The sequence below is a fragment of the Centrocercus urophasianus genome, unplaced genomic scaffold (assembly GCF_019232065.1).
Source record: "Centrocercus urophasianus isolate 14NV4802_14NV808 unplaced genomic scaffold, USGS_Curo_1.0 seq_14, whole genome shotgun sequence".
Classification (NCBI taxonomy): domain Eukaryota; kingdom Metazoa; phylum Chordata; class Aves; order Galliformes; family Phasianidae; genus Centrocercus; species Centrocercus urophasianus.
This window is the reverse complement of record NW_024884586.1, coordinates 41,491,936-41,507,262: the sequence shown is the minus strand read 5'-3', so window position 1 is coordinate 41,507,262 and position 15,327 is coordinate 41,491,936. Positions and strand designations below refer to the sequence as shown.

General features: G+C 37.2%; 1 protein-coding gene across 4 annotated transcripts in view; it reads right to left on the bottom strand.

Moving 5' to 3' along the window:
* EML1 (EMAP like 1) overlaps positions 1-15,327 on the bottom strand; it is a 118,161-nt gene that overhangs the window by 40,576 nt on the left and 62,258 nt on the right. For 3 of the 4 annotated variants that reach the window (XM_042814095.1, XM_042814093.1, XM_042814094.1), the window contains exons 2-3: positions 10,702-10,884; positions 3,925-4,057 (exon numbers count right to left, since the gene is read on the bottom strand). In XM_042814095.1, the coding sequence (XP_042670029.1) occupies positions 3,925-4,057; positions 10,702-10,884 (316 nt within the window). Of the gene's footprint in view, positions 1-3,924; positions 4,058-7,089; positions 7,153-10,701; positions 10,885-15,327 lie in introns of all 4 variants that reach the window. The other variant, XM_042814096.1, reaches the window with a different exon arrangement.

The window sequence follows — 15,327 nt, the reverse complement described above, 5'->3', positions numbered from 1 at the left end:
ATGTATGAAGTTCAGAATAAAGATCAGTACACACACACAAAAAAAAAAAACCCTAGTAATCAGAATAGCTTAATTTCTGACTTTCACGGATTAAAAGTATTAAACACATTAAATTTAAAAAAAAAAAAAAAATCAAAGTCCCTGAGACAAGGGGACAAGGAAGACTTGCAAACACTTTACAAAGACAAGCAATTCCTGATTATCTGTTTCAGCTGATTACCCAGCCCATCTGTAACTCACTTCAGTTTCACACCAGCCAGCTTGCACCTGGTAGCCGTGTAGCTGTGCATCACATGCTGGCACTGGATAAGAACTTTTGGTTCTAATATCACCAGCATCATCATTTCCATTTTTATTTTAAGTCTTGCATTGCGTTAATTATTACCACATTTTTATCGCCTGATTGACCTGTGTGTTGTACTTGTGCCTTTGCTCTATTCAGATTATTTCATTCCTTCCCTAGCTTAGATAGTCGAGTTTTGGCTATATGAGATCTAAATGCCAAAGGGGAGCTGGTGCCCTCAATTCTAAATTGAAGTCAGAGTCAGTTGAGGTTATTCAACGCCTTAACAGACCTGGTTCTAATTAACACGTTAGGCCATAACAGCCTACTGATATCCAGAGATACACACTTTACATACGGAAAACCAATATGCATAAAGGTTAAATGATTTGCATAAGGTCATTCAGAGAACGTGGCAGAATTTGAATAAAAGTCTGCTAGTTCCACCCTTTCAGCCTCAATTTTTTTCATCAGCCCCAGTGTTGTGTTGTATTCCTGCACAAGTAGTCATTTTCATTTCAAATATTAAAAGGGAAATCAGAGAAATGTAGTGAACTCTGAACTGCATCTCCTTGGTAATCTAGCAAGAAGGAGGAGCACCATGCCAATCTGTGGGTTCAAATGAGTTAACTAACACATACAAATGAGGTTGTATTTGTAGACATGTCAATAAGCACATCTATTTCTAAGCAATAGAACGTATGGATGCACATTTGATCCCTGCAGAGATCATTTGTGCATGTTTATACAGATAGGCACTACATGCTGTTTTAAATGGCTGTGACATACTTCCTAACCAAATATTTCAAACCAGAATTTACTTCTTTTTAATCCCCTTTTCATAGCAGTGTTGAGTGAAACATCTGGGAAAGACTCCATTAACCTTGATGTTTGCCTCTTTTGAAAATGCGTTCACAAGAAAAAAAAAAGTTATTTTCCTGTTATAGTAGACCTAGCAGATGTTTGTAATTTACAGCAGCAAACTGCAGGTTTAAAATAAGACTCAAATAGAAAGGTGCTATTTCTTTTTAATATTACTAATTTTCTTTCACTTTTCAAATTTTGAAATATCATTTTTCTTTCTGCACCTATATTGCATATATATACAAATATATATACACAATATAATTCAAGCTGACAATAAGCTTTGAAAACATCACTTAATACTGTTAAAACATGACTGTTTATCAGAAACCAGAATTGAATAATTTCTTAAAAATTATTTAAAACTACATACCATTTATGAACTGTTCAATGCTCATTAAAGCTTCTTACCACAGACAACTACTATCTCCCGAGGAAAGAAAGCTATTTGACCTTGCTGCTACACTTCCCATGTTGCACCCCCCTATTCTCACTGGGATTTGGAACTGGATGATCTTTTAGGTCCCTTGCAACCTAAGCCATTCTACAACTCTACTTTTACTCATATTCACAGCTCTCAAATGTAAAATGGTCCATTATAAATGCAAAGGATGAATGAATTCATATTAATGAGCTTATCTACTTGACTATTGGCAAGCCAGCTTCTTAGAGCAGGTAAAGTACCACCTTTGAATACTGAATATTTTGTGCATGCTATCCTGTGAAAACACAAAATCCCTTAAGTTATTTTAAAGTTCATTTTTAAAAACAGTAGAGAATAATTTACTAAGAGGTTTCTATAGTAATTCATTGGTAAGGAGTTTAACACTCTACTCCCTTCCCCTCAAAGTATATATCCAGGCAAGACAAAAATGCCTTGAAGTAATTTTGCATGCTAAATTGAATCAGTACAGCATACTAGAGTGTTAAAGGCAATAGGAATTCCATAGACCTGGACTTTTCTCAGGACTGAAATAATCTCACATTTCTAAAATGTAAGGAATCTGTAACAAGCTTCTGACTAAAACAGCAAATATAGTCAGCAAATTTCTTTCCTAAAACTGCATATACATTTTCATACTGTATACTTAAAGCACCTTCAGCCTAGTTCCTTTAACAAAGGGAAAGGATAAAGCACAATAAAATGATGTTAAAATCCTTATCCCATGGAAGACTTCACTCACAGATGAGCCAAGGCTGTTACACAACACTCACTCCCCAAGGATTCTCCATAAGGACTTTCCCATAAGCACTGAGAATATCCAGACAGTAAGTGAGTGAGATGAGAAGGCTGCAGGATGCCATTCCCATACATCGCAAGGATGCATGGAGCCATGACATTGCCCCACAAGCCACAGAATGATCTTCACCTGCATCTGACTCTGTGCTGAAGCAGGAAGTCCCATGTTGAACCCTGGATAACAAGTGTGCAGAATCGTGAGTCCCACCCTACGTACGCAAGGGAAGCCTGCCAATACTTGGGCTCACTTGTTTTTTGTTTTGTTTTAAACTGAATACCACTTAAAACTCTGCATTCAATTCACAAGAATAAATTTAGGAGAATTAAGAAAAAGTAATCTGTGCATTTCCTTAAAATTCATGATACACAAAATAGTGCTCCTTTTAAAATACAGATCAATTTTCTCTTTAAAAGTCACATTCTTCCATCCACTTGCAAAAATTCTGATAACATATTTCTGATAACGAATACATTCATATTGTATTTACCTTCCTTCTCTTATCTATGGCAAACTTGCCAAAGCCTGCAGCTGCAGTAAGGCCCATTTCATAGGAGCCCAGTTCTATTTGTGTGACACTGAAACAAAAAACGCTTTTGAATCTTAATTCTGCATAGAATAGCTTCTCTACAATAACAAAATTTGGAGTTTTCTGAAAACCTGTGGTCCTCGAATCAGTAACAGAGCAGAGTATACTTAGTTAACACCTCTCCTTAAGAAGAGACCTTTTACAAAAGAAGCTTCAAACCTCTCATCTCCATAACTTGCCTTCCTCAGACCTTACAGCATTGTCTCTACAAAAAGCTGACGATGACACACAACCAAAGAAATGTTAAAAAAAAAAAAAAAAAAATCCCATGACATCTAATACATGTGTATATTTTAACAGGCAAACATCACAGCAGAGCAGCAGCACAAGATCTGTCACATTTAACTTGAACTTGGCTCAAGCAAGTCAGTTGCATTTCTTATAATCTAGGTGTATAATCAGCATATATGTAACCTACAAAATACACAACTGAAACTGAGACATATTCTAATCATCTAACAGCAATAGTGGGTACCTAAAGCTAGATTTATGTGCATAAATGTGATAGATCCAATTTTTCTCCTTGAGATTCTTGTAACATTTTTAAGATAATCACCAAAGGTAACACACTGATTTGTAATGATAACAGTTTCTCTACAGACTGTTTTCTTCTTACTATTAGAAACTCCTTGCGTTACTTTTCATGCCACGTGACTAAACAACAGAGAAGGAAAGCTTTATTCTTCGTTAGACTGCAGCAACAAGAAAGTAACAGAAACTGGTAGATTAAGCATTATGTGTTCTTTCAGTATTCAGAGTAATAACCTTAATCATGATTAATTAGACCTAATGAGTTTAAAATCTCCTATAATGAACTCCATCTCTTTTCATTCTGAACTAAGTATTTAGGCTATTGCTTTGAAAGTAAGAAAAACCACATAATGGGTCTTCTTCAAGCTTCTAAATATTTCCTCAATTTAACAGTTACAATGTTTCCAAGGCATACATACCTTTTTGCTGCTGGTGATACAGTTTCTTTCCTGGTTCCTGATGGAGAAGGTAAAGAGCCACTTGGTTTCTTTGGTAACACAGTTCCATTATTAACAGTAGTCCTTAAAGGCAGGGTTTGCACCAGCGGTCTTGCTGCAAAACAAGCAGAGGATTAAATCATTGTTTACATATTCTTCTTTTTTTCTCCAGCAAGCCAAAAAAATATTTTAAAATATTAACTATATATTAATATTAAATGTATTTTTAAATACCTGTAGCATACCCTTTTTTCCCTCCTAACCAAAGTTATGTGAATATGGGTTTTTAAGATTTTTAAATATTTTCTTATTCATAATGATATCAAACTATCTGCACATGGCTTAAGAACACAATTCCACAGCCTGTGCCATCTGTAAAATTCTGTTCTAGCTCAGCGAGCTTACAGGTAGGCACAAAGGCAGCAGCTGCCACCATAAGCAATCCTGCTATTGCCCACCTGGATGGCATTCTGAAGAGTGCTAGAAATAAAGGTAAGACACAATTCCAGAAACTCCTGGTCTTTATCATTCAACATTCTTGCAAGTTTTCCACAAGCAAATAATCTGTTAATAAATCCTTACTCTCCAGCTCCACACATCTGACTTCTTTTAAAGACTGTAGGCTCCTCTTACAAAGAGGAACTTTATTCATCAATCAGAAAAAGCTATTGAAATCATCAAAACAGTGGATTTCATCAGCTGACATTATCTAACTGCACTCTGATCACGTTGGCTCAAAAAAAGTGTTATGCATATGTAAACTCTAATTACTAGTAGAATAACTGAAAAGTTCCATTCCAGTGCATTAGAAATTAGTTGCAAAAACAAAAAGCGGTTAAAACTGCAAGCAGTGAGTACTTACATGAGAAGTTACATTACAAAGCAAACCTTGGAAACATAGACACAAGCACATCAGTGTTCTCTGCGCAGCAGGGAAGAAAACTAAAGCTCTATATATCACCTGAAGTTTGACATCACTTCACATTACAAGCCATCTTTGTGAAGATGCCAGAAGTCTCTAGGTTCAGAATACCCAAAAGAAAGTAGAAGCCCATAAGTCACTTAAGAAACACAAGAGAAAAATCTGGCATCATCTCAAAGCCCAGGGAAAACAGCTGTGAAATACTCCAGAAAAAAAAAAAAAAAAAAAAAAAAGCTCTGGATAAATAATCTAAAAAAATAAAAATCCTTCACAATTGCATTTAGACACAGATATACAAGATGCAATATGCTTGCATCTTATTGTAGCACAGATTTAAGCACGTATTGACTTGTTCATATAGTTCTTATATACTGAAGAAAAAAGAATGAAAGCCTGTGACTTGAGGAGATTGCATCAGTAAATAAGATTTACTCATGAATGCAAGTTTCAAGATGAGCTCTACTTGTTTGACATGTACTGAAGCAGTTAACTGCATTATGATAGATAGCTGTTTGTTACACGTTCACCATTTATTTATTATATACTTCCCATCAGGAAACAGTGAAGAAATAAGGCTTGTTTGGCTTAGATGACTGAAGGATGACATGAAAACAAGTCAACAAAGAAATAAAGAAAAACTCTAGGCTCCCTGAAGGTAAGAGAAGCTGGAATTGATGAGTTTCAACAGTACCACTCCTACCAAGGTTAAAAAGAGCAAGAGCACTCTAATATTACGGGCAGCTTTAAGAAAAGGTGAAACAAGACTTGAATGAACTCATGGTGCCTTCCAGCCCCGTTTCCACGAACTATTTTAACATGCTAATGCTGCCTTTAGAACTGCATTGATTTTTCACTGTGCTAATTTTATTCATAGCCACTTCTATAGCTCTATGTTTTGGATTTGTGACCAAAACAGTGTTGACAGCACACTGATATTTAAGTTGCTGCAGAGCAGTGCTTACATTAAGCCAAGGACATTTAAGCTTTTCACACTGCCCTCCCAGCCATGAGATGGAGCTGCACCAGGAGTGGAAGAGAACACATCCAGGAGAGCTGACCCAGACAGGCCAAAGAGGTACTCCATATCATATGGCATCATGCTCAGCAATAAGAGCCGAAGGAGAGAAGAAGGAAGGGAAGGACATCCCAAACACTGGCTTTTGTCTTCCCAAGCCATCATTATGCATGATGAGCTCTGTTTTCCCAACAGATGAATATCTGCCTGCCAACGGAAAGTAGTGAATCCATTCCTTGTTTCGCTTTGTTGGCATGCATAGCTTTGCTTCTCCTACCAAACTGTCCTTATCTCAGCCCAGGAGCTTTCCAGCTTTCACTTTTCCAGTTCTCTCCCATCCCACTGGGGAGGAGTAAGCAGCTGTGGGGAACTCCACTGCCTGCCAGGGTCAACCCACAACAAGAGGCACAACAAAATAGTTGAAACCTACTGTACCTCAGCTTCTCGTAGCTAAGGAAACAGATATTACAATCCTATTTACTTCTACAGTATTTTGCTCTACTATGTTTCCTAGCCAATTGCTGAAATGTACTAATATAATAAACATGCATTAATGCATAATAACTAACTTACAAAACAGATTCTGTTGTTCATTATAGAATCAGATGGCTACAGTTCAGCAGTTGTACACTTGTTTCCTGACACAATCTCTGTAGCTCACAAAACTTTTGTGAAGCCTTGAGATCACAAGTCAGAATAATAACGAAAGTTAAACAAATGATTAAAATATTTTTTTCTTTATTGTTATATAAAAATACTTGCTAAAGGGAAGATGAAGCGAGTTCCAACTGGCATTGGTTTATTCTTCTGACCCCATGAAACTGAAACTAGCAGGAACCAGCAACAACCCCTCTAACTTTGATAGTCAAAGGTCTTTGCTCTAAATCCAAAGCAAACTGAGACTCCACATTTCTGGAGATTTAAAGATCGAGCCCCATGAGCAAGTACCATTGAAAGCAACAACACAAAATTCTTATATAGCACACAGAAAAACTACAGATTATTCACTTATTCCACTATTTATTCTGGAGTTATTTGGTTTTATTTACAAAGCTATTTCACACCAGTGGTAATTAACGCAACAGTCAAACAACTACAAACACATCGTTAACTGTTAGAAGCAGTGGATGTCAGTAACTCAAACACACTCAGATTACTATGCTTTGTCAGTAACATTTATTTGGGAAGTTCTGTTGCTTCAAGGTCTTACCTGTGGTAGCAGCACTGACATGTTTACCAGCCTCAGCAGCAGCTTTTTTAATCATACTCTGATCTATGGATTAATAGGGCCATTAAGTTTACAAACAAACCAATAATTACAAAAGGAAAGAACAACAAATAAGAGTAGAACAAAAGCAGGAAGCATACTGAACTCCACAAAGTAGCTGAATAAAATAAGGAAGAAAAAAGCCACACTGGTGAAGGAGCTTCACAAACAAAAGATAAGCAGCTCTGTGTCTGTAACATATGCTGCTTTTAAGCTGCCTAGTTCAAGTCTAGAACAAGAAGGTGCACAGAGACTGAAAACAAGCTCAAGTTTCTCTGCATTACTATTTGCTAGCCTTCCACTTAAAATCTTTTAGCCTATTTCACTTATGATGTACTCAGAAAATTGAGTTCTCATGAACTTTATTTCAGACTTTAAACAGAACACTGGGAACCAATTTCTGTTTCAAGGGTAAGAGCCTATCCCTTCTGTAGTTCACACAGACTTTAATCAAAGGCCACAGAGGAAACAAAAGAAAGATCACATGGTATGTTTCAAACAACAGTGGATGAGATTTTGATGACACTGAGATCAATTTCTACTTTTCAAAATTGTAAATATAGAATCAGTCATTAAATAATCAATAAAAAGAAAGTAGATCAAGTGCCATTCAGCCCACGTAATGGCACAAGAAGCCACAGTCCCAGTTTCACCATGCCCAAACAGGCTCCACAAGAGGCCACTGAAATGCTTTTCTGAATTACAGTATAGAAACTGAACTTGGTCTTCTGGGCTGTCTTTTATGAAGTAGCTGTGCCTACTACAGAAAAAATAGGAAATGCATCATACTTGACATAGCAGCTGGAAGAAACAATCAGGATACTTCATATTTGGTTTCATGTAATAAAATATGTTAAATAAGGCTGACCATACAATGATGGCACAACTGGTGTATAATAAAATTAAAGAAATTGAGTGGATTTAGTTAGCAATTATCAAGATTCATTTCAGTAATTTCTATGATGGCTTTTATAGAGCCATATTTACATTACCACATGTAAGGCTTGTTATAGTGTAATTTCACATCCAGAAGTATTTACACCACAAACATAAAAAAAAAATAAGCCATAGAAGGGCAGAAATATCAGCTTATAGAAGTTTCCTTTGAAGGTACATTAAGTATGGCTTTGACTTTCTGCCATAAGTAAGAAAACATTTCCTGATTTAGAACTCAATTGTTCACAAAAATCCATGAAAATCTGGCTCTGTATTTTACTAAGCAAAGTCAGCAGGCAAGAACTGATTGGTTACAATTCAGAAATAGTAATTAAACTTTATTTCCTTCACATGCCAGATAAGATCTATTTTGAAAGCAACATAAAGCCACTTCATCTCTTGTACTACCACATTTTGTGGAACATTTTGTTCTAGTAGGAATTATCATCAGAAACATTCAACTTTCTTTTTCAATAAGACAAACAAATTAAAAATGAGGAGAACACAACACAAAGAGAAGAGAATGGGAGGACATTTACTGTATATTCTATCCAACAAACAGCATCATCTACAATGAACTATTCTGGTTCTGGAATTCTGTATATTTCCTCCTTCCCCATTTCCATTAAACAAACTCAAGATCTCAGTTCAGAAAACCAAGTAGTTTTTACATACTCTATTAAATCAATGACAAATATATAGCAAAGGTCAAACAATTTCCAAATACCTTCCAAAAAGGTATGAACACATAATTAAACAAGACCCTTCAACATAAATTAAAAGTTTAATTTGTATTAACACATGTCAGGACCCCCCAAAAGAAGCAGATTTCATAATTTAAACAGTAGAGAGACCATGAGCATCTCCTGCTAATGGATACCAAAAAACTTTGATTCATAAGGGAATATGAGTTTGTGTAGCATGCTTTGCTCTGATGTGGACCAAAGATTCACATGCAAACCTGTTTGTGCACTGGCTGTTTTGCTACAGAAAGGCCACAGGGACAGTGGGATATGGATGGGATCCCATGAGGTTCCAGACCTGCATTACTAATGATGTGGTAAGCTGCTACCTTTTTTCGAAAGGGGAAGAGCTCTGCGGATCCATTTATACGAAGGGTTTGTAAATGTACCTTGGGCAGCAGGCCCTGCAGGTCTGCTGACATCCAGGACTTGGTGATTCTGTGAGGTTTTCAGCAAGAATATTGGATTAAAATTCCTTGAAGCAATCTAAATGGTGTTCTCTCTTTTTTTCCTCCCTCTACTCTGCCCTTGTGAGGCCTCACTTGGAGTGCCATGTCCAGGCCTAGGGTCCCCAGTACTGGAAGGATGTGGGAGCAGAGGAGGGCCACAAAGATGATGCTAGGGCTGGAGAACCTCTTCTATGAAGAAAGGCTGAGGGAGTCGGGCTTGTTTAGCCTGGAGAAGAGAAGGCATCAAGGAAACTCCATTGCAGCCTTCCAGTACATGAAGGGAGCTTGCAAACAGAAGGGGAACCAACATGGTTTGATAGTAAAAGAACAAGGAGGAACAGCTTTAATCTAAAAGAAAGGAGAGTTTGATTGTGAAGTTCAGAAGAAATTTTTTACTCCAAGGGCATGAGGTGCTGGACCAGGCTGCCCAGAGAGGCTGTGGATGTTACATCTTTGGAGGCATTCAAAGACCGGTTGAATGGGACCCTAAGCAGCCTGATTTGGTGGGAAGCAACTCTACACATGATGGGGGTTGAAACTAGATGATCTTTAAGGTCCACTCCAACTCAAGCCATTATATTATTCTATGAAGTCTGTTATACACAGACTTCCCACATCTAGATTGTCATCACTTTTATTCCCAGGACAATCCAAAAATATTTGCTAAAATTTGCCACTAAGCTTCAAATGAGTTCTTTCCTATGCTTTTACACACACACAGATAACAAAACATAACATCTGTGGGGTTCTAGTAATCCTCTGCTATACTGAAGTGCTGGATATCCCACTCAAGCTTTTCTGTTGCACACACATCAACCCGTTATTGTAGGAAAAGGACCAGGTGAGAACACTCTGCAACATTTGCATAACACAGTATATTGCAGAGTGGCAATATCTATCTTATCTGGAATCTAGATGTGTTATTCCGTAACTGATTCAGGCACTAAAGGTGGCTGTACTTTTCCTATGAACCTGGTCAACATCTTGCCAGTCAGATCACCATTGAGCTAACTCAAAGTTCTGATTTGGGGTATGCCCACACAATTTTTAACTGAAGTAAAACTATATTTTCTTTAAATTTGAATTGTTTTTTTCCCCCTAATCAAAAAAAACTTAGGAATTTTACAAATAGAATATGCAACATTCAATACTAGCTATTACGAAACATTCACCAAATGCTTTATAAATTAATTTTAGTCAGGAAGTTATAGCAATACAGAAACACTTCACCGGTTCACGAGGACTTTAGAAGACTTACAGGTTTAACAATTTAGACTTGTACATGTTCTTTTTGATAGGTCAGATTTCCAACTTTTTGAGTTTCAAGTTGTTGACTTCGACCCTTCAAAAATCTAAAGAATAAACTAGTACACATAAAACATTCTTTGAACTGAACTACCCATTTTACATATATCTGAAATGCAAACCTTTGGTAGGTCCTTTCTTGTTTTGCATGGCCTGTTGTTCCTCTGTAATATTCAAGCGTCGAACCACATCAGCAAGGGCAGATTTTAGCAGCTGGATGTCGTCTTCTTGCATCTGGACGCGTTGCTCCAGAGAGGCAATGCGATCCGTTACCTCCATACTGCTTGCAGCAGAGGCACTGTCATCTATGCAAAGGAGCAGAAAAAACCTATATTACCTACATTGCATAACCATAAAAGAATAGCTTGGACAAATGCCTGATGGTAAGGTTTTTACTTAGATCTGATGATCTCTTGAGGAAGAAAGCTTTTATGTGACCAAAAGGTAGAGATATGAATTCTCCTAATAACGATCAGAAAGAAGTATGATGAGATAAATAAGGTTGGTTTCCGGATTACTTTCTCTTAATCCCACTATCAATTATCCATGTGTTCTGAACTAGAGTTTGGAGCAATAACTATTCAATAACCTACTTTGTAGGACTTTCAGGTGTTGGCAGTCATTCAGGTAAAGAGTTACAACTCTTGATATTCTCTATACCCTTCTACGTTTTTATTTCCCATATGTGATAGAACCTATCTATTAGACACATAAGCAACACACAGACTCAATTTTACAAGCACCTTCCATTTGACTGAGAAAACACATTAATTCTGTATCATAAAACCCAATTTACACGAGCCATATTATGAAAACATTCCCTCTGGCCTAAATAGAAACATTAAGTAAATTCAGAATTATTCAAGAACCGTACTCTTAATCTCCACGCTTCAGGAAGGGTCATTACTTTGTATACAATTCACCCATTATTTGGAAGCAAACCCACATAAGCTTAAAGCCTGCAGCTCACTGATGAGGGCCACACATTCTTTCCACTCCAAACTAACAATAAGAACATTTTTCCTAAATGAGTACTTTTGTTCCACTACATTTCATATCAAATAGAAACACTGTAATTTCTTACAGTATTCAATTAGGAAAAAAGAAAAAAAAGAAGAGAAAAAGCAATGCCAAATATGTCCAAGTTGATGTCTACTAGGGGAAAAAAGAAAAAGTATTTTTTAAAAAGAGGACCATAAGGTTTATTTAACTAGCTAGATTTGAAAACTAAAAGGAATTAGTATTAACTTACTTCATAATTCTCAGTAATAATAGTCAAGTGATTATGGGATTGTAGCTTTCATTTGAGTATTTAGTAAGTTATATTTTATTTTTAAAAATGGTATTTAAATTGTCACCTACAGTCATTCACTTTTCTCTGCCTCACGAGTATCTACTACACACATTTGTTCCGCTCAGTTGTTGAAGCCAAGCTCTTTATGAAGAAGATACTATATGCTTTCATTTCTTGTGTACTTGATTTTCCTCCTTTCCAGATCAGATGTTACCAATCCAAAAGTACGAAGGCATAAAACGAAAGTTAAATGGTTTGTGCATAATAACTAGTGTTGAATTTTAAAACAAATCCTTCAAACAGGAAAATAAAAGTTTCAACTTCTGAATGCATTTCAAGGCGTGTCCAAAGAAGTTCATACATACAAACTGTTAATCAAAAAAATCTAGGGAAAAAGATGTATTTAAAATGAAAAGCTCTGTTCATCTCCAATCCAATCAAATACAAGTTGGTTCCTTACTGTTGCTTTTTGGCTCACGTACTTCTCACACCCCAGCAGTTATCTGTAGTTACCAAAGTGTCTTGGAAACAACTTAAATGCTATAACAATACGGACCATCCATTAATAGTTACAGACAAACATAGCTTAAGTTGCTTGTTAATTCTTTGCAGAACCTTCAGAGCATACGTTAAATATCAGCATTAGGCTATTAGAGCCTTTAGCATTGTGTTCACAGTCTAAATGTAAGCACTCTGTTCAGACAAACTACAAGGGAACTCCCGAAAAATGCTGGAAAAGTTTCCCTCTGAGACAGCCTAAACGCTTTCCAAATTTTGGCATAGTCACAATCCCGCTCGGTGCAGAACTCTGCGCTGCAGCTGTTGCAGGTAATTAATCCCAAAAATAAGATTAGCAGACATGCTGGCAGCAGTATGAGCTGCCTGTAGAACTTAACCTTTCCTTGTACAAACAAAAGGCCCATGCTGCTCTAATGACTTTACACTTTAACTCAGCTGGAAATAACATGGATTAGCATACTGGACAATAGGCAACCGAATTGAAAACTTCATTTATTTCATTGGCAATACAAGCCAAAAATCAATCTTCAACCATTCTGCCAAATTCAATATGGCATGGTATATCTTCTTCTGAATTCAGTCAGTAAAAAATAGCAAGTTTTCAAGATGAGAACTTGAGGAGAAATTTGCTGGTGATGAAATGGTCTGCCCCTGGTGTTACAGAAGAAACATTCTCACTGAAGCATCAGTTAGATTCGTTTCAAATTGTAAAGAAACAATAATTTTGCATAACCATAAATCTTCAAACAGTAAATCAGCAGCATTTTTACTTACAGAGCCTTAAAAAAAAAAAAAAAAAAAAAAACACTCCCACTGATAATTACTGCAACGTACATCTCTTTCTTCTTTCCCCTCTCCCAGCTGTCACTGTGACTCTTCTCCATGCATCCTTGCTAACAAAAAACACCAATCAACTCCTTCCTCAGGATACAGCTTATCTGTGCCTCCCCATCACCATTCCCCTCTCCTCAGAAATGGAACTCTCATTCCTGCTGCAGCTTCAACTTGCCTTTTTTCGTATGCGCTACTTCACAGGATCCAGATCTCTTCCAAACATGCAGGAAAGAACAGAACCTCTAGCAAGTTTCAGTAAGATCACAGCTGAAGACAAAATGTCTGAGAGCCTGGCCACATTTGACCTTGCTTTCTCTCCGCATATGTATACCAGTAAGCTACAGGAGATGCAAGGGATATAACAGAGCTACGTTTCTGAAGAAAGAAAAGCACCACAGTGTTCACAAGCATGAGCTCCTAATTCTGCAAGGAGAAGCTGGAATGTCCCTCAGTTGAGATCTCCAGATCAGGGAATGTTGAGCAATAGAGTTGCAACTGAAACACAAGCAGATAAGCAACGTGCTGTGGTACCAAAACAAGAGAAATACTAATTCATATTACCCAACCAAACAACCACCACAGAGGTCATAACAGATGTTTTCTCCTCTGCTCACAAAAGCAAAAGCTGTATTGTTGGCCTACTTTGTGATTTGCCTCTGCAGCATATAAACTAATTTTCATAGCAAAGAGCAGGGGGATGTGACAATTTTGTAACAAATATTTGTCACGTGGTACACACTGAGTAGGACCTTCTTTCCTCAGAAGGCAGTGAGGCCCTGGCTCTGCTGCCCAGACGATTCCCCAGCCCTGGAGGTGCCCAAGGCTGGGTTGGGTGGCGCCCTGGGCAGCCTGAGCTGGTGAGCGGCAGCCCGCAGACATCCAGGGGTTGGAAACAGATGAGCTGTAAGGTCCTTTCCAACCTAATCCATTCCATGATTTCATGATTATCATTCCAAAGCCAATATTATATGTAAAGCAGCTACAAGCTCCACAGCACCTTATTCCACATTTTCTCCTGTGTAAAACACACTTTCTGAAGTAGCTGTCCCCAAAGAGGCTGTAACAGAAACAGAAGGAGGCTGAGAAATGTTCAGTGCCAACAGGCAGCAAGTGGGTCAGCCCTGGGATGCTTCAGCTGGAGGCCACCTTCCACTCAGCATCCATGCGTGTTGTCCTAATGCTGGGTTACGCATGTTTGGTTTTACAGCTCAGTTACAGCCACCAAGAGAAAGGCACATCGTTGCAATGATTAAAAGATCTTCAAAACAATTCATGTGGCTCCAAGGAAATACAAAGCATTTTAAAAATATCCAGATAGACAGAGATACGCAGTAGGAACTTGCAGTTTTACTGTGTAGTTTTACAATAGTGTAAGAACACAGTTGTGTCAACATGCTATTTTTTGTCACCATAAATTCAGTAAATTTAGCAACTTTCATTTTTTTAAACAGTGTCAGCATATTTAATGCCCTTCCCTCATCCTTCATAAAACCCACAGCTGTTCACTATCTTGAGAGGCGCATGAAGGAGGCCATAAACCCTAAATGTTCCTGCTGACACATTACGATGGAGCCAACGTTCACCATCACCATTTTCAGCCATGCACAAATATCACACCCAAGTGGGTAGCATTGATTTAAGTGGATATGGTGGTTAAGGATCAAGGGTTGGCCTAACACAGGTGTTTTCTAACCTTAACAATTCTATCAATGCATGCTAGAATTCATCAGTGCTTTTTTTAAAAGGAGGAAAATTAAAAGAAATGGTAGAAAAATAGGAATAGAAAGAAGAAAAATGTGTTTAAAGTTAAATTTATATCCCTTGAATTAGAAATCTGAAGTGAAATCACATTTTACCAGTATTCATGTAGTTTTGTAGATTGTAAAGCAAGTCTAGATCACTAGCTCATCAGATTAATGCCATACATAACATCCAGAATTAAACAAAAGAAGGAGATATCAATTCAGATGCTTGGTTATCATCCATAATACACATTTGCATTAATATTTGGAAATAACAATCATTCATCATTTATGCTTTGCTGAGATTCTGCAGGTTTCAAAGTGAATACAGGAAAAAAAAAAAAAAAAAAAAAAAAAAA